This window comes from Andrographis paniculata, unplaced genomic scaffold, assembly GCF_009805555.1.
Source record: "Andrographis paniculata isolate CXL003 unplaced genomic scaffold, ASM980555v1 Contig45END, whole genome shotgun sequence".
In the NCBI taxonomy this organism is placed as follows: Eukaryota; Viridiplantae; Streptophyta; class Magnoliopsida; order Lamiales; family Acanthaceae; genus Andrographis; species Andrographis paniculata.
This window is the reverse complement of record NW_026137579.1, coordinates 3,265,411-3,284,284: the sequence shown is the minus strand read 5'-3', so window position 1 is coordinate 3,284,284 and position 18,874 is coordinate 3,265,411. Positions and strand designations below refer to the sequence as shown.

At 41.3% G+C, this 18,874-nt stretch overlaps 6 protein-coding genes across 7 annotated transcripts; 1 reads left to right on the top strand and 5 right to left on the bottom strand.

Moving 5' to 3' along the window:
* The first annotated feature begins 3,523 nt into the window (after positions 1-3,523).
* LOC127251981 (putative serine/threonine-protein kinase) lies at positions 3,524-5,436 on the top strand. 2 transcript variants are annotated; one of them, XM_051275966.1, is made up of 6 exons: positions 3,524-3,711; positions 3,816-3,931; positions 4,049-4,154; positions 4,361-4,598; positions 4,678-4,828; positions 4,900-5,436. In XM_051275966.1, exons 1-6 carry the CDS (start codon positions 3,618-3,620, stop codon positions 5,209-5,211), a joined length of 1,017 nt encoding a protein of 338 aa, XP_051131923.1. In that variant the 5' UTR covers positions 3,524-3,617; the 3' UTR covers positions 5,212-5,436. The 2 variants fall into 2 exon arrangements, with proteins under 2 accessions (XP_051131923.1, XP_051131922.1); XM_051275965.1 differs by having other exon boundaries at positions 4,049-4,265.
* Positions 5,437-5,796: 360 nt separating this feature from the next.
* LOC127251982 (60S ribosomal protein L12) lies at positions 5,797-6,529 on the bottom strand. Its single transcript, XM_051275968.1, has one exon. The coding sequence runs from the start codon at positions 6,467-6,469 to the stop codon at positions 5,969-5,971; it is 501 nt and encodes a 166-aa protein (XP_051131925.1). The 5' UTR covers positions 6,470-6,529; the 3' UTR covers positions 5,797-5,968.
* A 542-nt stretch (positions 6,530-7,071) lies between these two features.
* LOC127252114 (serine/threonine-protein kinase-like protein CCR1) lies at positions 7,072-10,196 on the bottom strand. Its single transcript, XM_051276153.1, has one exon. It carries the CDS (start codon positions 9,610-9,612, stop codon positions 7,288-7,290), a length of 2,325 nt encoding a protein of 774 aa, XP_051132110.1. The 5' UTR covers positions 9,613-10,196; the 3' UTR covers positions 7,072-7,287.
* Positions 10,197-11,777: 1,581 nt separating this feature from the next.
* Positions 11,778-13,272, bottom strand: LOC127252201 (aquaporin PIP2-4-like). Its single transcript, XM_051276278.1, has 4 exons — positions 12,874-13,272; positions 12,491-12,786; positions 12,266-12,406; positions 11,778-12,151 (listed from the first exon to the last, which is right to left on the bottom strand). The coding sequence occupies exons 1-4, from the start codon at positions 13,163-13,165 to the stop codon at positions 12,032-12,034; spliced, it is 849 nt and encodes a 282-aa protein (XP_051132235.1). The 5' UTR covers positions 13,166-13,272; the 3' UTR covers positions 11,778-12,031.
* Positions 13,273-14,110: 838 nt separating this feature from the next.
* On the bottom strand, positions 14,111-16,218 carry LOC127252200 (3-isopropylmalate dehydrogenase, chloroplastic-like). The gene is made up of 7 exons (XM_051276277.1): positions 16,005-16,218; positions 15,433-15,753; positions 15,178-15,339; positions 15,025-15,099; positions 14,837-14,946; positions 14,690-14,762; positions 14,111-14,590 (listed from the first exon to the last, which is right to left on the bottom strand). The coding sequence occupies exons 1-7, from the start codon at positions 16,185-16,187 to the stop codon at positions 14,399-14,401; spliced, it is 1,116 nt and encodes a 371-aa protein (XP_051132234.1). The 5' UTR covers positions 16,188-16,218; the 3' UTR covers positions 14,111-14,398.
* Positions 16,219-16,281: 63 nt separating this feature from the next.
* On the bottom strand, positions 16,282-18,811 carry LOC127252199 (phenylalanine ammonia-lyase-like). The gene is made up of 2 exons (XM_051276276.1): positions 18,338-18,811; positions 16,282-18,260 (listed from the first exon to the last, which is right to left on the bottom strand). The coding sequence occupies exons 1-2, from the start codon at positions 18,721-18,723 to the stop codon at positions 16,511-16,513; spliced, it is 2,136 nt and encodes a 711-aa protein (XP_051132233.1). The 5' UTR covers positions 18,724-18,811; the 3' UTR covers positions 16,282-16,510.
* Between the last annotated feature and the right edge of the window lie 63 nt (positions 18,812-18,874).

Sequence of the window (18,874 nt, the reverse complement as noted above, 5' to 3'; positions counted from 1 at the left end):
TGTTTCTATTTCTGATTCTATTTATTTTTTTATTTTTGTTTTTTAAAATTTAAATGCTTCTAAAAATCGCTTACTAGTTACTCCACCGATTCTACTTCTTTTTTGTGCTCATCCATTTCAATTTTTTTTAATAATAAAGTCCTATTTTATTTTTTATAGATAATATTTTAATATATATATAGAAATTTAAAATTAATTAATTAATTTAAAACTTCACGTTGATCTTGTCTTCTTTTTTTTAAAAAAAATACTAATAAAATAAAAAATTCAACGAATCCCCAAATTGATAATGGGTTTATGGAACAAGAAATCACAAAAAATGCGTGTCCAATTTTGAGGAGAATTGACGAGGGTTCACCACACACGCCACGTGTCAGTATCTTATTGGTGGGACGATTCATATAAATGGCCAATCATAGTTTTTTGTTTCGTCTAAAATTTGGAAGCTTCAATAATGTCTTGCATATTTTTTTATTTTGTTATTTTTTGGGCAATATTGTTATGTGTCTCTGTCCTATCCTTAAGACTATAAACGAACAAGCAAAAGCAATCAATAAACAGACCAATTTTAAGTGAGAATGGGAATAAATGGGATTTCCCAAATATGGAAACATATTTAATTTGGTCAAGCTTATTTAATTTTGTGGCAAGTCACTTTCCATTTGGAAAAATATTTGGTTACTGCTCTCCGGACATTATTTAAAATGGACAGTGATTATTAGATACATATAGTAGTTTCGAGACATTCACAAAATCTTGGGTTAATTTATCCAAGACGTCCTTAAAAAATGATAAAATTCAATTAAAAGCAAAATTGGCCTTTGGGTTGTGGAAGCTCAAAGGGCAGACAATTAATACGTCAATGTCATGTCCAAATTCCAATTTTTAATTATTATTATTATTGAAATTTTCTTTAGATTTGGGTACATACGTGGGTAATCATCACCCCAATGTCGCCTTCAATAAGTCAACGTTAATTTTTTTTATTTTTTAAAATATTTAATCTAGAACACTGTTAAGAGATAGTAGATGAATACATTTCTCCATTAAGGGATTTCATTTTTGTTTTAATTTATTTAATAATAATAATAATAATAATAATGATGATGATGATGGGATTTTATATTCTTACACGGTGCATGAGAACTTATCCAAAACCACATACATTCCGTACAATGGCTATAGACAAAACCCAACTCTGATATAACCTCATTAATTGCACCAAATCACTATTGTGCATCTATTTGTGCTTTACGCTTTTTCTTTTTCTTTTTTTTTTTTTAAGCTAAAATTATTAATATATCACATTTTTATTTTATAATATACTCCCTCCATACACGAATTAATGTTCTGTTTTTTTATTTGGGACGTCCAACAACTATTGTCCTATTTCCCTTTTTAAATACAAATTTTATATTTTTATTCTACATTCATTTATTACTTTTAATCTCTACCGTATAATTAAAGGTAAAAATCGTCTAAATATATTCAAGACAATAAAAATTGGACGGAGAGAGGGTAATATAGATCTTTTTAGTTAAGATATTCTTAAAAACTGTATATGAAATTTGGGTCTGTTTGTGAATTGAAAATTGACTCTCTTCCAACCAACCAACACCTCACTTGTACAATTAATGCAGAAGCCCACTACGCAATAAAGCCCATCTGATACACCAAACGTTGACTTTCTATCGTAGACTTTTGAATTTTATTTAAATTATAATCGTCTTTAATACCATGTTCTATATATACGTATTTTTTTAAAAAAAAAAATAAATCATTAATTATTTGAACATTACTTGAAAATAATAATGATGAGTGGTTACCTCAGCAAGTTTGTCTCTTAGGTCTTTTACGTTATTTTAAAATTTGAATAATAAATATATATATTTTTTTGACATATAAAATATAAAAATAAAAGTGAAAAAAAAAAAAGGTGTTTGATACTACCATCAAATATAGATTTTGTTTACATAATTATTATTTCAATTTTTTTTTTTTTTATAAAACATCAAATCAAATATATATATATATTTTTTTTCAAAATTTTAAAAATCTTTGTTTAAAACCGCCAAACTTATATTATATTATTACACCTAAGTCATTCATTTGAAATAATCAAAAGGGTGGCCACACTCAATGAATTGAACCCATCATTTTTATAATATTATTATGGAGTATATATAATATATATTTTATTTTGTCTTAAGTATCTCTTATAATAATAATTAATAACTTTATTTATTTATTTTTATTAAATATACAATCAATATCTTTTTAATTATTAATAAATCATTACAATTACAAAATTGATTCAAAATATTTAGAAAACGTATGATAAACACATTTCAAAATCCAACACTTATTTGGCTATTTTCACGCGTCTAGTTTCACTATATTTTGAGTACTCAAAACAAATTTAAATTTAAACCCATAAGTTTCTAAAATCCCAAAAAAATCCCTAAACTTCTATCTAAGCCCAGTCTACATTTTTCCGACGCTCAATTTTGTAATAGAAAACACTACACGACACGGCGTGTTTGTTTTGAAGAAATTGACGCTTCATTTTATGTCCAAAGATAAATCCAGTTTTTGCAATTAATAACATATGTAAATATATTCCAATATATTAAATCATACTAGACAAATTATATGTGGCAGGTGACCTGAAACGTCAGGGTTTAAAACCATGATTTCACAATCACAAGTCCAAACCTTACACGACCAGGTCATCCTTCGCGGCGGGGACCAATCTTGCTGCAAGAAGAAACATCCATAGTGGTAGCTCACTGAAATTGAATAATTTTATGATATATATACATATATATGTATAGGGCGTGGAGAAATATGTGGTTTAAATCAAAGTCTTTAGACACGAGTCCATTTAGAATTCTGCGTTGAATACGTAGACACACACATACTAGAAACTTTTTATGATTTATGACCCCAAAATTGGATTAAATTTACTGCAGGTGTTGTTCAGACTAGGATAGACTGGTTCGTGTTACTCTTAGATTATATGATAATTAATTAATTAATTAATGCTCCTAAATAAGAAATAATTGGGACGTGAAATGCAGACTGTTTTGCCGCGTAGAATCAATCCAACGGCTGGCGGGAGCTGATCCGCTGACCGATGTTGAATCATGATCGTCAATCGGAGCCGTTCAATAATCTTGCATAACTTGCGGTCATCTTTACATACTCATCAATTACGCATTCATTTTTATTTTATTTATATATTTGTCCTAAAGTTGATACGAATTAATCATCATCATCATTATAATAATAATAATAGTGATGATGGAAGGAAAGGTGTTTTTCTTCTTTTTTTCGTTGAAGGGTAAGGTGGTCATTTCATATTGATAAGCATTTAAGACTAAAATTGTATTTTATTCGTCCAATTGTCACCTGTTTGTATATGATCCTTCCCTGGTCTTGTGCTCCGGGACCACATTGCCTAAGGCCTAAGCCGTGCTATATATATATATACTCATTTATCGATTCCCTTCAAAACGTCTTAAGGGAGGCTGAGAGCGGAGGTAATTGCAACCTCCCAAAACCGACGACTTCGAAGAAACAAGCGGGAATAAGGCAGACGAAGTTTTGATCCAAACATGAAATTTGCAGATTCGTTGTTTCAGTGTTTCAATCCGGTGGCGGTTGATGATGCAGCCGAGGCTGATGAGGGAGGAGGAGAAAGAGGAGGAGGTATTGTAGTTAATTTATCCAGTTCGATATATTTTGCTAATTTGTTTAGTGTAGAATGGGTGGTGTACTAGATGGATTATTGTATTCAATTGATCCAACTGCAGATGGCGGTGACAGTGCTAATTCAGATTTTCGCGTTTTTTCATACAATGAGCTGAAAGCTGCAACGCAGGGGTTTAAGAACAAGATAGGGGAGGGAGGATTTGGTTCGGTTTACAAGGTAGTTGTAGATGAGATTTCTTCGTGTTATTAATTCCGTCTCGATAATGTATGCTAGATTTAGAAAGTCAGCTCTCCTGTTTAATTTATTGTTTTTATCTTGTCAACGATTGAATAGGGGAGGCTTGTTGGTGATAACTTGATAGCAGTCAAAGTTCTCTCAGTTGAACTGGAATCACTGCGTGGGGAGAGGGAATTCATATCTGAGATAGCAGCATTGTCAGGTATTAAGCATGAAAATTTGGTCACTCTTCGAGGATGTTGTGTTGATGGAGCTCAAAGGCTCCTTGTTTATGATTACATGGAAAACAACAGCCTCTGGCATGCCTTTCTAGGTAAAAAACGGGGGAGGAAATTCCCAATTTCTGCAAATTTGATGTATCTTGGATCACTTGAATGAACATCATGTTGGTTCCTGATCGATCAACAGGTTCAGAGCAAAACAGGGTGAAATTTACCTGGACACTTAGGAAGCATGTTTGCTTAGGCATTGCCAAAGGACTGTGTTACCTGCACGAAGAACTGAATCCACACATTGTGCATCGGGATATCAAGGCGAGCAATATACTTCTGGATCAGGATTACACACCCAAGCTTGCGGATTTTGGTCTGGCTAAGCTGTTCAGGGACAGCATGTCGTATGTTAGCACTCATGTTGCCGGAACATGGTTAGAACACCTTGACATTGTCCTATAATTTGGATTTCAGAAATGTTACTGATTATTTAATGGTGTATGTTCTGCCCAGGGGATATATATCTCCAGAGTATGCTCATAGCGGCCATCTCACCCGTAAATCAGATATCTATAGCTTTGGCGTAGTTCTGCTGGAGATCATGAGTGGACAGCCCATTGTGGATTACCACGTTCAACAGGGAGACCTGTTCCTTGTAGAAAAGGTAACAACCTTTGTTGAAGCTGAAATACAAGCTTGATTAGGGATTTGAACGCGGATTTAATTATATTTCAGGCATGGGAACTATACAATGCTGGAAAGCTTTTGGACCTGGTGGATCCTGCCATGAATGGGGAGTTCCCAAACGAAGAAGCCATTCGGTTCCTGAAACTTGGGCTTCTTTGTGTGCAGGAAACCACCAGGCTCAGACCAACCATATCCGAAGCCATGAAGATGATGACTAATGAGATCAACACAGACAATGTTGAGATAAAGAGGCCTGGACTCGTTGCCAACTTAATGGAAGTGAAAATTCGAGAAAAGAATTCCTCAAATTTCACCTCTTCCCAAGCAACAAGCAGTACAGTTAGCTTCCAAGGAAGATAACCCTCAGCTAGATTGATTAAGGCCACAATTTAGAACAAACAATGTCAATGGTAGTCAGCTGGCAATAGCATAGGGTGAGTGTTAGGAATATGTATTTGAAGTAGCTGAGTGTAGATTATAAGATAGTAAAATTTATTTGCATTTTTTATTTTTGTTTGTGCTTTATGTAACATCAAATGATAAATACTATTATATCATACGTGAGAATGGAATTTTGTAACTGTATTCCTTATTTGTCATTCAGGCCACAATTTCCTAGTAATTTTAAATGATATGTTTCTGCTAATTCTACAACATTACACAGACAGTCCAACAATATTTTTACCACTATTTCTTTAATAAAGATCCTTCCTTATAAAAGTCTCAACTTCCAAAAGTTGTTAATGCGCAGCAATCACAACAAGGCCATCCACACAAATCAAACTGATCAGGTTCCAAGAACACACTGACAAGATTTAATATAAGATCAACTCAAATGCATTCTAAAAGTAAACAATGAATGGCAAACAAACCAAGACTCGATGCAAATTGTAATCAAAGACTATGCCCATAAAGTAAGTAAATAAAAATTGGCAATCACAAAAATATAGAAGATTATAGCAATTCAATTATGCATGATATAACCGTAAAGCAAAATCGAAAACACACACATATAGTCATTGCCATCACAATACGAAATTAGATTTAAAAAGAAGAGTTTTAAAGCAAAATTCGAAACCTAGGGGGCTTAAGGTTCCAGACAAAATCCATTAAAAACTCAATCCTGAGGAATCTCAACGTCTCCATCGGTGATCTCCTGCTGCAAATCCTTCGGATCCTTTCCGTCGACGGTACAACCGACGGAAACACAAGTACCCAAAATCTCTTTCACCGTGCCGCTCAAGTCCTTCGCCATGGACCGTGGGCTCATGACTTTCGCAATCTCAATAACATCATCAAGTGAGATGTTTCCACTATGCTTAATGTTCTTCGTCTTCTTTCTGTCGCGCTCGGGCTCTTTCAACGCCTTGATGACTAAAGCGGCTGCGGAGGGAACCACAGCCACCTTAGCCTGACGGTTTTGAACCGTCAGTTTAACGGTTACGCGCAGACCCTTCCAGTCCTTGGCGGTTTCCTTGGCGATGTCCTCACCAATCTTTTTGGGAGAAAGACCGAGCGGACCGATTTTGGGGGCAAGGGAAGATGCCGCGCCGACCTCACCTCCCGTCACCCGCACGTACACCTCAACAACCTGCGACGGATCAAACTTGGGCGGCATCTTGGCTGTCGGACTGGGAAGGGGACGATGATACGCGCAGGAGGAGGAGGAGGAGATATATGCAGCTAGGGTTTCTGCAGGTTATATATAGTAGCAGGCCTGGATAATTTCAATTCCTCTCTAATTGGACCGGCCCAATATATGTATACTCTGATGGGCCAATGCAAACAAAAGATCCAAAAATGTTAATTTTATAGAACCCAATGGACTTTCTTGGGCCGTTCGGCTCAGATAAGACCATCCTCTCTTCTAAGCCTTCTCGATTTACACTCCCATCGCAACTTAAACTACGGCTATGCTTCTCTTTTATGTAGTTTGAAAATTTTTGACTTTGATTTTAGTATTAAAATAATATATAATAATATATTTTATGAAAGTATTTATTTTAAATGCAAAGTTGAAATAGTTAAAACGTACATTTTAAGATTAAAGAAACAAACCCGGAGCTTCATCCCAATAGCACAGTTAGCTTCCAAGTAGCTGAGTCCACAATTTAGAAACAACATAGAGTCGCAAGAATAGAGTGAATTCTTTAAACATATTATAATGTTGTGAATTGATGTAGAAAGTGAGATGCATTTTATGTCAAACAAAAAATAAAATAAAATAAAAAAGCAAAACATATTATTGTTCTTACATTCAAGAATGTATCAAGAATCACAAAGATCGAAGAATCATTCAACAACAAACTTTACAATTAATGTGATGAGAAATGTAATGTACAGTTGTAGGAGAGCATTCCTCACAAAAAAATGCTAACTTACCTTACAAATCCGTCTGGCTTTTCAAGAATCAAATGCAAAAAAGACAACCCGAACCTACAATATCAATCCATCCTTCACCAACTGCTCCAACGCAACCGCCAAATCCGCCATCGAACCCCTTCCATCCCCATCTTCCCTCAAAGCAAGCTCTGCAATATCCGCAAGTTTCAGCAGAGGCTCGACATTTCTCGGCAGAGCAATGTATCGATCAATAATGGCAGCCGCCCTTCCCTGTCGTATCTGCGGCAACGCCCAATCCACAATGTCGGGAGGAACACAGTCCGCGTCGTAAGACTTCCTCCCGCTAAGAATCTCAAGAAGCACGATCCCAAATCCGTAGACGTCCCTTCTCATCTCCGCATTAACATCCCTTTCACTCGGCGTAAGCAGCCTGAAATCTGCGATCCGGGCCGCCCAATCAGCATCCAAAAGTATTTTCGAGCTCCTAATGTTACAATGAACTATAGGTGGCGCAGCTTCATTGTGGAGATACTCGAGCCCCTTGGCAGCCTGCATGGCGATTTTAAGCCGCAGGCTCCAATTCAGGCTAGATAATCCTCCATGGAGATGATCGTGAAGATTCCCATGTGGCATGTACTCGTAGACCAGCAGCCTTTCGCCCATCTCGGCGCAATAGCCCAACAGGTTCACAATATTGGCGTGGCGAAGATTGCAGAGGACTTCCAACTCCATTTCAAAGTCCCGGCTATTCGACTGGATTATCGTCGCAGCATTAGCCCTCTTCACCGCGACTTGCCTCCCGTCGGGAAGAACAGCTTTGTACACAAATCCGTAGCTTCCTCTGCCAAGCTCGTTGAACTCCTTGAATCCATTCGTCGCGTCCTTCAGCTCCGATAGCCGGAAAACTTGAGCGACTCCAGGGCACGCTGGAGCAACTGATGCTGGAGGGTGTTGATCGAGATTTCCATCCGATTCCGGATCAGCCTTGCGCATACACGGCAGGAACTGTTTCTTCCCTTCTTCGTTCTTGATGATCATCACGCGCGGTAAAAGACACCAGGCGAATAAAATTAACACGAATCCGGAAGCTGAGGAGCCGACTATTAGCAGCAGCTGCCGAAATTGATCCCAATGCTTCTTCTGCATCCCCGGGGACGACTGCAGCCGGCAAACATCCCAACAAGAGCTGTTCTGACAGAGCGAGCATGGCGTACAAACCCTGTCTGCATACGAAGTACACGGACTGGATGCGAAAAAGCCTTCGGAACAATTTAGGCCGCAAGGCGAACATATGCTTAGCTCCTTCCGAACACACAGGCTAGTCAGATCAGGCTCGTTCAGAAGGCTGGCATTGAAAGCAAACATCCCTTCCCTGCAAGGCCCGGCGGTGCATAGCCCTGGACTGCAGAGCTGCAATGGAGGATCATAATCGAGCCGAGCTGATAAATTGGTGAACCAACAATCCAGGACTAAATCGCTTTCCCTAATACCACATGTAAGAAAGTTGGATGAAGCTATGGCAAGAAAGCCAGGACCTTTGGGTATCAATGAATCATTGAAGTTCCCCCAACATTGTATCCCATGATCGTCTTCTCTAATCCCGCAAAAATGGCGGGCGCCGGATGCTAAGGACACGAATCTGATCCCGACAGGAGGATTAGCATACGAACTACTATTACCCCAGCATTTGATCTCACCAGACGTCTGTGAAACGCCACAGAGTGAGTCTAATCCGGAAGCTAAGATCGAAAAGTTTTCAGACACTCCGGCGATGCCTAGATCGCCGGAATTGGGGCCCCAACACGAAAGCGCTCCTTCTCTGTTAATGCCGCAGGCAAAGCCATCGCCGGAGACTAATTTCTTGAGGTTAACATTCTGATCGTAGAAGCGGGGACTCTGTGCTGAGGTCAAACTGGTATTTGACACCCTGACGATATCCCAACAATGGACGTCACCGGAATTATCATTGGAATAGTAGAGTCCCTGGATCGCACAAACGTGGTCCTTACCGGCGGCGACATGAGAGTAAGTATTGGTCTTGAATACCTGAGGGATGAGATCGGAGGTTTTAGCGGTTCCCATGGAGTCCCAGCACAGTAGCTGCGAAGTGTTCACCAAAATGCCGCAAAGAAATCCTTCCCCGCCGGAGATGGCGGCCATCGGAGGCAGAACGCTGGAGTAGTGCAACAAACTGGAGGCGGTGGAGGAGCTGTTATTGGCGTCCCAGCAGATCACGGCCTGCTTCCCGCTGGCGTCAATGGCACAGAAGAGGGCGTAATCTCCGAACGACGCTGCGATGGGGCCCATGGATCCGAATCCGGAGGCGGTTCCGGCGAGAATCAGGAGAAGCAGGAGAGGAGCAGAATAAAACGCTGGATTCGACAGAGGGCCATGAATGAATCGGAGAGGAAGTTTCATGGCTTCGGTGGAAGAAAGGAGGAGTACAGAGAGGAGGTACAAAGGACATGGAGTGAGAAAGTTGGGAAGTGTGAGAGAGAGAAGATGGGACAGCGATGAGGTTGGACTTGTTGTTGTGGAGCTGCTGATGAGGACGAGAGAACGTGGGTGGGGTGGGCTCTGCGGCTGTCATTGCCATTTTTACAGTTTCAAATCTTCTCTGCTTCCTCTCCAGTAAAAATTTTCCCCCAATATTTTACCATCTGTAAACCCTAATTTCTTGATTCTTGGTTGGGCAATTTCAGGCGGACACCATTGATTCTACAAAGAACTCGCGAGGTTAATTAGAAGATGGAGGAATTGGGGATGGCCTACTTCTACTTGGGGTAGAAAGCGAGCAGCAAATACAGAAAACCAGATATTTGAAGGCGGCCAATATCCGAATTCTTGTCGGGTCCACTGAGGGAGGGAGGGAGGGAGGGACTCCATTAATGGTGCAGATGAGATCAAGAAATTGAGCCCAGTTGGTGCACGTCTTCTCTTCTCTTGTGTGGAAGAAATGATGACAAGTGGGGCACGACTCGAGACTGGATCGACTGACACATGCCAAATTGCCCCCAAAATTGGCCAGGCCAGTGCATTCTTACACACTAGTATATTTTTGGTAAGAATTTATACATGTACATGTATATATATATATATATTGTTGCCTATGCACATGCTCCCTTCTTTGTCACCTCATGTATAAATAAATAATCAAATTAAAGGGCAATTTCAATTAGCTATTCTTGTGGATTGAGCAGTAGCAAAGGCAAGTTATTGCCTGCAGGTAGAAATTGATTAGTAGTGATTAATCAATGTAATCAGGCAGGCAGGCAGGCTTCATTCATTCATAGATGGATTAAATGTTGATGATGAATATTGGTTCTGAAGGAAGATTTGGAAATGGAGGGCATGTGGATGGAGGTGTTAGTCAAAGATTGCACACTGCTGCCTGCTGCAGTACAAATGGTGAGGACAAGAAATGAATCTAATTGCCTGATCTTGCAATCCACCTTGCATGTGACTCTCTCTCTATCTTTCTCTCTCTCTCTCTCATATCTATATCTTCTGTTTACACATAGATACATACATACATGCATGCATTCATTCATTCATTCATGCATTGTAGTTGAGTAGTCATGCATCACTCACAGCCGACCAATGGAAAAAGGTTCAGTGTATATGTTTATACGTAGAGAGAGAGAGAAGAGAGAGAGAGAGGAACCCACTTTGAATTTGAGCAATGGGTTTAATTAATTGGTTTTTGTTTTTTCAAGATTTGCTTGTAGAATTAATTAATTTTTGTGATGAATTTTGCGGAAATTGAATAGAGAGATTGATAAGGAGGATCTTTCATGTGATTTGTCTGAAGATTAAAGACATCAAAATCTTAATATTAGATTTTGAATATAAATATAAATATTGATCATGTACGTACGTAGTATTATCATTACTGTATTATTGAGTTTGACATGATGTTTGTGTAATGAAGATATAAATATTGCATATTAGGTCAGTTGTCTTTAGTAGTAGTAGTAGTAGTAGTATATTCTAGAAGTATGTAGTAAATTACATTAAAGAACAAATACAATAATTACAGGTTATGGGAGAATTAAAATCAGCTGCTGCTATGTCACTTATCCTCTTCGCCATTGGCCTACTCTACTCTACTCTACAATTTGTTTAATAATAAATTGATAATACTAATAAATAATAAGAGTGGAGAGTGAAGAAAGTGATGAGATGACAGATAATCAGAAATGCGAAATAATAATAATAATCATAATAAAAATAATAAATAGTGCTGTGTGCTGTGCAGAGATTGTCCTCTTCCTCTTGCGACTGCTCTGCGCCGCTCCTTTTATTTTAATCTTTTATATATTTTGTGTGTGTGTGTGTATATATATTCATTGCATATGGGGTTGAGGAGGAGTAGGGAATCTGAAATGTACTTATCAGGAGAGGGAGAGAGAGAGAGGCCCAAATCAATATAGCTACTACCAGCCCAGCCCAGCCCAACCCAATATTATTATGGATCTCTGTCTCTGATTTAAGATTACCCATCCAAATGAATTTATATTGGAATTTTCCATTACTACTACTACAAGAGAAGATAATTCTGAATTCGGAGAAGGTAAAGGAAATGGAAACAAACACACATTATTATTATTATTATTATTACTGAAGCTGACTTTTGGATTTGGAGGACATGAACACATTGAAGAAGTAAAAGAAAACACACAGAAGCAGCAGCTAAAGAAGGAAGGAAGGAAGTGAAATAAATGTGCATTGGAGAAGAAGGGCACTTTGAAAAGGCGTGCCTGCTTTGCTCTGCTCTCTGTTCTGCTCTGCTCTACCAAGAACAACAACAACATTCCCACCATTGCAGATGCTATTGTTACTGGTAAGAAGAGCTTCGGAATGATCCCAGAGCTTTCACTGCTCCCGCCCTCAGGATATACTGATGGTAGATTGCTGCTATGGCTGCCCCAATCAATGGCCCGACCCAGAATATCCACTGCACATTCATTCATACAGTCAGTGTCAGTGGAGAGGAGACAGAGAGACAAAGATCTCTCCAGATCTATCTATGGAGGAAGTAGTAGCAGTAGGTTACAAATACAATACATACCTGATCATCCCAGGCCTGATCCTTCCCAAAGATCACAGCAGCTCCGAAGCTCCGAGCAGGGTTAATCCCCGTCCCTGTAATCGGAATCGTCGCCAAGTGCACCATGAACACCGCGAATCCGATGGGCAGCGGCGCCAATACCTGTAAGAATTAAGTATTGAATAGATCAGATTAATGAATTAATTGTTCATAATTGATGATATTACATCATCATCACACGCTTACAGGAACGTGGGAATCTCGGGCGCTTCTCTTGGGGTCGGTGGCGGAGAAGACAGTGTAGACGAGGACGAAGGTGCCGATGATCTCGGCCGCCAGTCCGGTGCCGGTGCTGTAGCCATCGGCGAGGGTGTTGGCGCCGCCGCCGTACCTAACGTAGTAGGCCTTCTGGAAAGCCTTGACCAGGCCGCATCCGCAGATGGCTCCTAAGCACTGCGCCACAATGTACAGCACCGCCCGCGGCAGCGACACCTTTCTGGCCAGGAACAGCCCGAACGTCACCGCCGGGTTGATGTGCCCCCCTGTATTTGTATATTTGATTATGATTATGAATTGATTGATTGATTTTGAGGAATTGAAAATGAAAGGAATGAGAATCGAAAGCGAACCGGAAATGCCGGCGGTGCAGTAGACGAGGATGAAGATCATGCCGCCGAAGGCCCAGGCAATGCCGAGAATGCCGACGCCGCCGCACTGGTCGTCGGCGCTCTGGCTCTTGTAGCCGATGACGGTGAGGACGGTGACGTAGAGGAAGAGGAGGGTGGCAATGAACTCGGCGATGACGGCCCTGTAGAGCGACCACTTGGCGAGCTCCTCCGGGTTGATGAGCGGCTCCGGCGGCGGGTCTTGGTAGTCCTTCGCCGTGAAGTCGCCGCCGCCCACTTCGACATCCTTACCCATTTCAAGAAATTCTGCTTTGATTTGTAGTGAGCCTGTAATGAATAGTAGTTAGTTATCTTCTTTCTTATTATAAGTTTGGTTTGGTCGGAGGAGTGTTTGTAAGAATTTAGAGCCATCGGGTGGGTATTTATATCGAGGATTGAGGCAATAATTGGTGCCATGGATGGATATCGAGGATTTTGCCGCCCCAAGAATAATAATGATAATAATATTGGAGTGGACTGACCCTACGGTCCCTACCACTCGCCACGCCAACCCCTACGATACGATACAATCATAAAGCAAGCACTTAAGTGAACAGTGGAGGTGTTGTGTTTCTTGAGAGGTCCCTGGACCCCGGATCCAGATGCAGAGGCCTAAGGCAATGTATTCTCTTTACTTGGCAGTCAAATTTATTTTTTTTAATAAAAAAATAATTTTTATTTTTATTTTTATCTATTATCCTTATAATTGAATGACAGATAGAATCTCTTATTAATTATCCATCCATCCACGTGAAAAATAGGACTAAGCTGCTGCTGCTGCTGCTGCTGCTCACTCATAAGTCATCACTCTCACAGTGATATCGTACCATCCACCCACCCACCGTCCATCCAGTTTCATTTCATTATTTTGGTAATAGTGTTTGTCATCTTCCGCCGCCGCCGGGAAATAAAAATTTGTAATTGAAATGAGCTCCTGGCTTATGGTGTGCCGCGTGTCCCCAAACTCATCATTTTGTTTATGGTTGTGGCCGAGCCTGCTTGGCCGGTGTCTTTCTTTTTAAACTCTTTACCGACCGACTGATAGTGACATGTCATGCCACGCATTTACAAGCTATCAATTATCATATATATATATATACTCCATCAATTACATCAATAAAAGCATTGCATCATCAGTCACTGACATGTGATTCATCCCATCCCTATTTCTTTTTTTTCGTACTTCAATAAATAATATGCATCCATACATACTGTAACTTATGATCGTAAAATCATAGTTCAAACCCAAATTTTTAATTTCGGTTTGACAAATCTATACTATCGGGCCTGGGTGATTCAATTATTCTCGTTTATTGGGCCGGCCAATATATTTGTACCAATTTTGTATACTGATGGGCCAAAAAGGTCCAAAAGATTAAATTGAACACAGATAAAGATTAGGGTTCTTTTATTGCTTTCTTCTTCACCGAATCAAGAAGTGAAGAAACAACTGAGTACCTGAATGTCAGTAACATTCTCTATTTCAGATTCAGAGATGATTGCAGATTGCGTTGGTGAAATCTGTGGTTGTTGATTTACCACCAAGATCCCCCGTTCTAAACTTCCCTTCCGCTATCGTCTTCAGTATGGCATCATGGATTTGATCAGCCTTCTCATGGAGATTCAAATGGTGCAGCATACTCACACCACTCAAAAGCAAAGCTGTCGGGTTTGCCAAATTCTAACACGTTTTTTCATTCAATGAGAAACAAAAATCATCTGATCATCACACATGAACAGTAGGTGCATTCATTAAATTTTTTTCTGGATGGATACCAACCTTTCCAGCAATGTCTGGAGCAGAACCATGGACGGCCTCGGCAAGAGCAATGCCTCCCTCTCCAATATTGCAGCTGCCAAAGAACAAACTCAGCAGATGAAAAAGAACCAACATTCTTTTAGAGTGATGAGCTTAAATTAAATTTACCTTGGAGTTAAGCCCAGACCTCCGATCAAACCAGCACAAAGGTCACTGATTATGTCTCCGTAAAGATTCGGCATTACCAATACATCAAAAGTGGATGGATCCTTCACAAGCTGCAATGGTTACTTTCATAAAGATAAGAACTTCAATGAAGAAGTAATCAGGCTGCACGAAATATAAAATTCTTATACCGCCATGCAACAATTGTCGATCACTTCTTCTTCGTATTTTATCTCCGGGTATTTCTCCGCAACCTCTCGGCAACACTGCAGGGTGTATGAAAAATTCAACAAACTGAAAAGGGCATAACAAGAATAAGCTCAATCATATGACCATAGACATGCCTTAAGGAAAAGTCCGTCGGTTTTCTGCATGATATTTGCTTTGTGCACTGCAGTAACTCTTTCTCGTCCGTGAGCTTTGGCGTAATGAAAAGCATATTCTGCGACTCTAAGACTCGCTAGATGTGTGATTATCTTGACACTTTCGACAACGCCCCTTACAACCTTAGATGGAGATGAAAGGGGAAATGATCAAATTCAAAGTTCAATTAGCACTTTTAATTTTACGACAACATGCATCATTTGTGTTCGACTTACTTGATGTTCAAGCCCACTGTATTCGCCTTCTGTGTTTTCGCGAATGGTAATGAGATCTACATCATCATATTTCGTCTTGTATCCGGGCAGGCTGTAACAAGGTCGAACATTTGCATAAAGATTAAGTTCTTTTCTCAGAGTGAGGTTGAGAGATCGGTGCCCTTTTCCGATCGGCGTGGCCATGGGTCCTTTCAATCCTACTTTGTTCCGCCTAACAGATTCAAGGCTTTCCCATGTAAGAAAGCTCTGTGTTCTGGGATCTACCTCCTTCCCTACATAGTGTTCTTCCCATTCTATTGGTACCTCAGCTACTTTGAATACCTGATTTCACCAATAACATTCATTCATCTGAATTTTCCTCCTACACGACAGCAGACTCATGGTATTCAAAACAGATAGATGTCTATATATATGAAGCATGGACATGGATTGTTGTTTTATAGCAAAATACAGTATACAGATTGAGCATATGAAGGAAATAAAATATCTAGAAGATGGATTAGACGAACAGGACAACACAAAGTTAACGCGGCCTCAAAAAATTGAAAACCCTATGGATCGAATTACGAGACCTGTTTGACTGATTCGGCGATTTCGGGACCGATGCCGTCTCCCGGGAACAGAGTAGCGCGGATGAGATTCGAATTGGACGCCGCCGACTGGGAGCAGCTTCGATCGAGAAGACTAGGGTTTCCGAGAGAGGCATACTTTGATCGGCTGCTGCGCGCAATTCTTCTAACAATTTGTGACGCCATTTGCGGCTTTCGCTTCTGATTATTCGCTGCAGATCAAAATCCCTCGGCTGGCTGGATATTTTTCGATATATCATTTACTAGAAGTAAGAATCAGTACAGTAGGAATCGAATAATTGTTATAATGGCCCTTAGAACGACAGAGAGGGAGAATCCGTCCCTTTAATACAAGAAATGGCTGCAAGACAAGTGTCAAGTCAAAAGGCCATTTTGTACCTCGCGAAAACGAAGTTTGTTTTGTTTTTCAAGGTAAACTGTGAGCATCTGAAGACATGATGAAAACTACATCCCAATTATTGAATTGAAGACATTAATAAAAACAAGAACTAGTTGATGGGAAGAGGGGCACCATTCCAGGACTCGAGACATGCCAGCAATGGATCGACAATCAACCCATTGTTCAATGCTGCAAACACCTTGTCACTTTCTTCACCAGGAGATGTAACCTTCTCACCTGCAAGAATATCCGTTCCAATGTCCTGTCGGATGAATTTGTACAGAGGGTACGACCTGCAATCTTTAATCCTGTTAGGGATCGCCGGATTTCCTCCCTCCACGGCGGTTCTTGCAGTCTCGACTTCTTTAGGCAAATGGGTCTTCAGTTCATCCTCAAAAGCTTCAATCTTCAAGAAGATGGATGTGCTTGTGTTCATCTCACCATCACCATTGCTCAATGCGTGATCCACGAGCACTTTCCTCAGCTTCTGCATCAATGGGTAGGTTGCGCTGCAAGGATCATCTATGTATGCAAAGACATATTCATGGTCGACCGCACTGAGCAAATCTTTCTCACAGAATCTTGCCGGATGAAGTTCCCCGGTAGCCACTGTGGTTAAAGTTTTCCTGGCTACTTTGCTGACAGTGTTCTTGACAACCTGCCTCAGATTCTCCTCCAAATGCCTCAAATCAATGGCCTGGCAGAGTGCAATCAAGTATGTCGACGACATAAGCTTAAGAATGTCGAGTGCTTCGACTGTTTTCCTCGAAGAGATCAAACCCAGTGAGTTCACATCCTGGTTATGCTGCTCAGCACTCTGCACATGGTTCGTCACTGGATTCGCCAAGAATTGAAGCTCTGAACAGTAGGCAGCCATGGCGATCTCAGCTCCCTTCATGCCATAGTCCAAGCTCGGGTCCCTCCCACCTGAAAGATTCGATGGCAATCCATTGTTGTAAAAATCATTGACAAGTTCCGAAAATTGAGCAAACATCAGCTTCCCGATAGATGCAACAGCCAATCTGACATTATCCATAGCCACTCCTATCGGCGTCCCCTGAAAATTCCCACCGTGCAAAGCCTTGTTCCTCGAGACATCGATCAATGGGTTGTCGTTCACCGAATTGATCTCCCTCTCGATCATTTTCGTCGCTGTCCTAATGACTTCGATTTGAGGCCCCAGCCACTGCGGCGACGTCCTCAGAGCATATCTGTCTTGCTTCGGCTTCTGCAATGGATCCATATCGTGCAACTTCTGAGCTGCCTTGACGTAAGAACTCCCATCAAGAATGTGCTCCATTATAGCTGCCGCCTCGATCTGTCCCGGATGGTGCTTCAATTTGTGCGTCAAATGATCGGTAAACTCGGGCTTCCCGTTCATAACCTCAGCAAAAATGGCGGACGTAACTTCTGCTAGCAGAGCAAGAACATTGGCCTCATATACAGCAATGGAGGCCAATCCAGAGCCAACGGCGGTGCCATTGACAAGTGCAAGTCCCTCCTTCGGCTGCAGCTCGAAGAAACCGCCATTAATTCCGGCGAGCTTAAAGGCCTCCTCGGCATTCAAGGCTTCCCCGGCGGGACCAACTGCTTTGGCGTTCGGCCGCCCCGTCAGCATTCCGGCGAGGTAGGATAACGGCACGAGATCTCCTGATGCAGTAATCGTCCCGCGAAGGGGCAAGCGAGGCGTGATGTTGTGATTCAGGAATTCTGTGATCGCCTCGAGAATCTCGAATCTAATGCCGGAATATCCTTGAAGAAGGGTGTTGATTCGGACAAGCATTGCTGCTCTCGTCGCCGGATGCGGCAGCGCGTGGCCGGAGTCCGGCGAGTCCCCGAATATTCCGGCGTTCAAGAATCTGTCATTCAAAGAGTCGACAATCATTAATCGACCGTAAACAAGATGGGATTTTGAATTTAAAGAGTTTTTTAATACCTAATGAGCTCCTTCTGAAGAGCTCCGCCTTGCTTGGTTCTCCGGTGGGAGGTGGCGCCGAAGCCGGTGGTGACGCCATAGCTGTCGGTCCCCTTACCCATGCTTTCCATGACCCAGTCGCTGCTAGCCTTAACGCGACCTCTCGCCGTCTCCGACAGCTCCACCGTCACGGCGTTCCCCCTGGCGGCGATTGCAGCTACCTGCGATATAGTCAGCGTCTCCCCGCCGAGCTTCACAGCCGGGCGGCGGAACTGTTCCACCATCTGCTTCACCTCATCCAAATGGCTCCCCTTGAGCGACTCCGCCGCCGCCCCCCAATTCAGGGGATCTTTCTGCTCCATGCAGAACCCGCCGGAAAGATCAATCTGCTTCGCCACAGGCGCCATTAAAGCAAAGGAAAGTAAAGCAGGTGCACTGAAATACACAAGAAAGTCCTTGCACGTAAAGTTTAGGAGCTCCTGCAATGTCGATGAGGGGACAATGGAGTGTATAAATAGCGAGGAAGGGTGGAGTGTAATGAATGTGCGGCGCATGGAG

Coding starts and splice junctions, on each gene's coding strand:
- LOC127252199 (XM_051276276.1), bottom strand. CDS start 18,723: ATGGCGCCTGTGGCGAAGCAGATTGATCTTTCCGGCGGGTTCTGCATG. Junction 18,261..18,337: donor CTTCAGAAGGAGCTCATTAG/GTATTAAAAAAC, acceptor TTTGAATGACAG/ATTCTTGAACGCCGGAATAT.
- LOC127252200 (XM_051276277.1), bottom strand. CDS start 16,187: ATGGCGTCACAAATTGTTAGAAGAATTGCGCGCAGCAGCCGATCAAAG. Junction 14,947..15,024: donor TCGACAATTGTTGCATGGCG/GTATAAGAATTT, acceptor TAACCATTGCAG/CTTGTGAAGGATCCATCCAC. Junction 14,763..14,836: donor GGTCTGGGCTTAACTCCAAG/GTAAATTTAATT, acceptor GTTCTTTGGCAG/CTGCAATATTGGAGAGGGAG.
- LOC127252201 (XM_051276278.1), bottom strand. CDS start 13,165: ATGGGTAAGGATGTCGAAGTGGGCGGCGGCGACTTCACGGCGAAGGAC. Junction 12,787..12,873: donor CTGCACCGCCGGCATTTCCG/GTTCGCTTTCGA, acceptor ATACAAATACAG/GGGGGCACATCAACCCGGCG. Junction 12,152..12,265: donor ATCAGGCCTGGGATGATCAG/GTATGTATTGTA, acceptor ATGAATGTGCAG/TGGATATTCTGGGTCGGGCC.
- LOC127252114 (XM_051276153.1), bottom strand. CDS start 9,612: ATGAAACTTCCTCTCCGATTCATTCATGGCCCTCTGTCGAATCCAGCG.
- LOC127251981 (XM_051275965.1), top strand. CDS start 3,618: ATGAAATTTGCAGATTCGTTGTTTCAGTGTTTCAATCCGGTGGCGGTT. Junction 4,266..4,360: donor CCTCTGGCATGCCTTTCTAG/GTAAAAAACGGG, acceptor ATCGATCAACAG/GTTCAGAGCAAAACAGGGTG. Junction 4,829..4,899: donor ACCTGTTCCTTGTAGAAAAG/GTAACAACCTTT, acceptor ATTATATTTCAG/GCATGGGAACTATACAATGC.
- LOC127251982 (XM_051275968.1), bottom strand. CDS start 6,469: ATGCCGCCCAAGTTTGATCCGTCGCAGGTTGTTGAGGTGTACGTGCGG.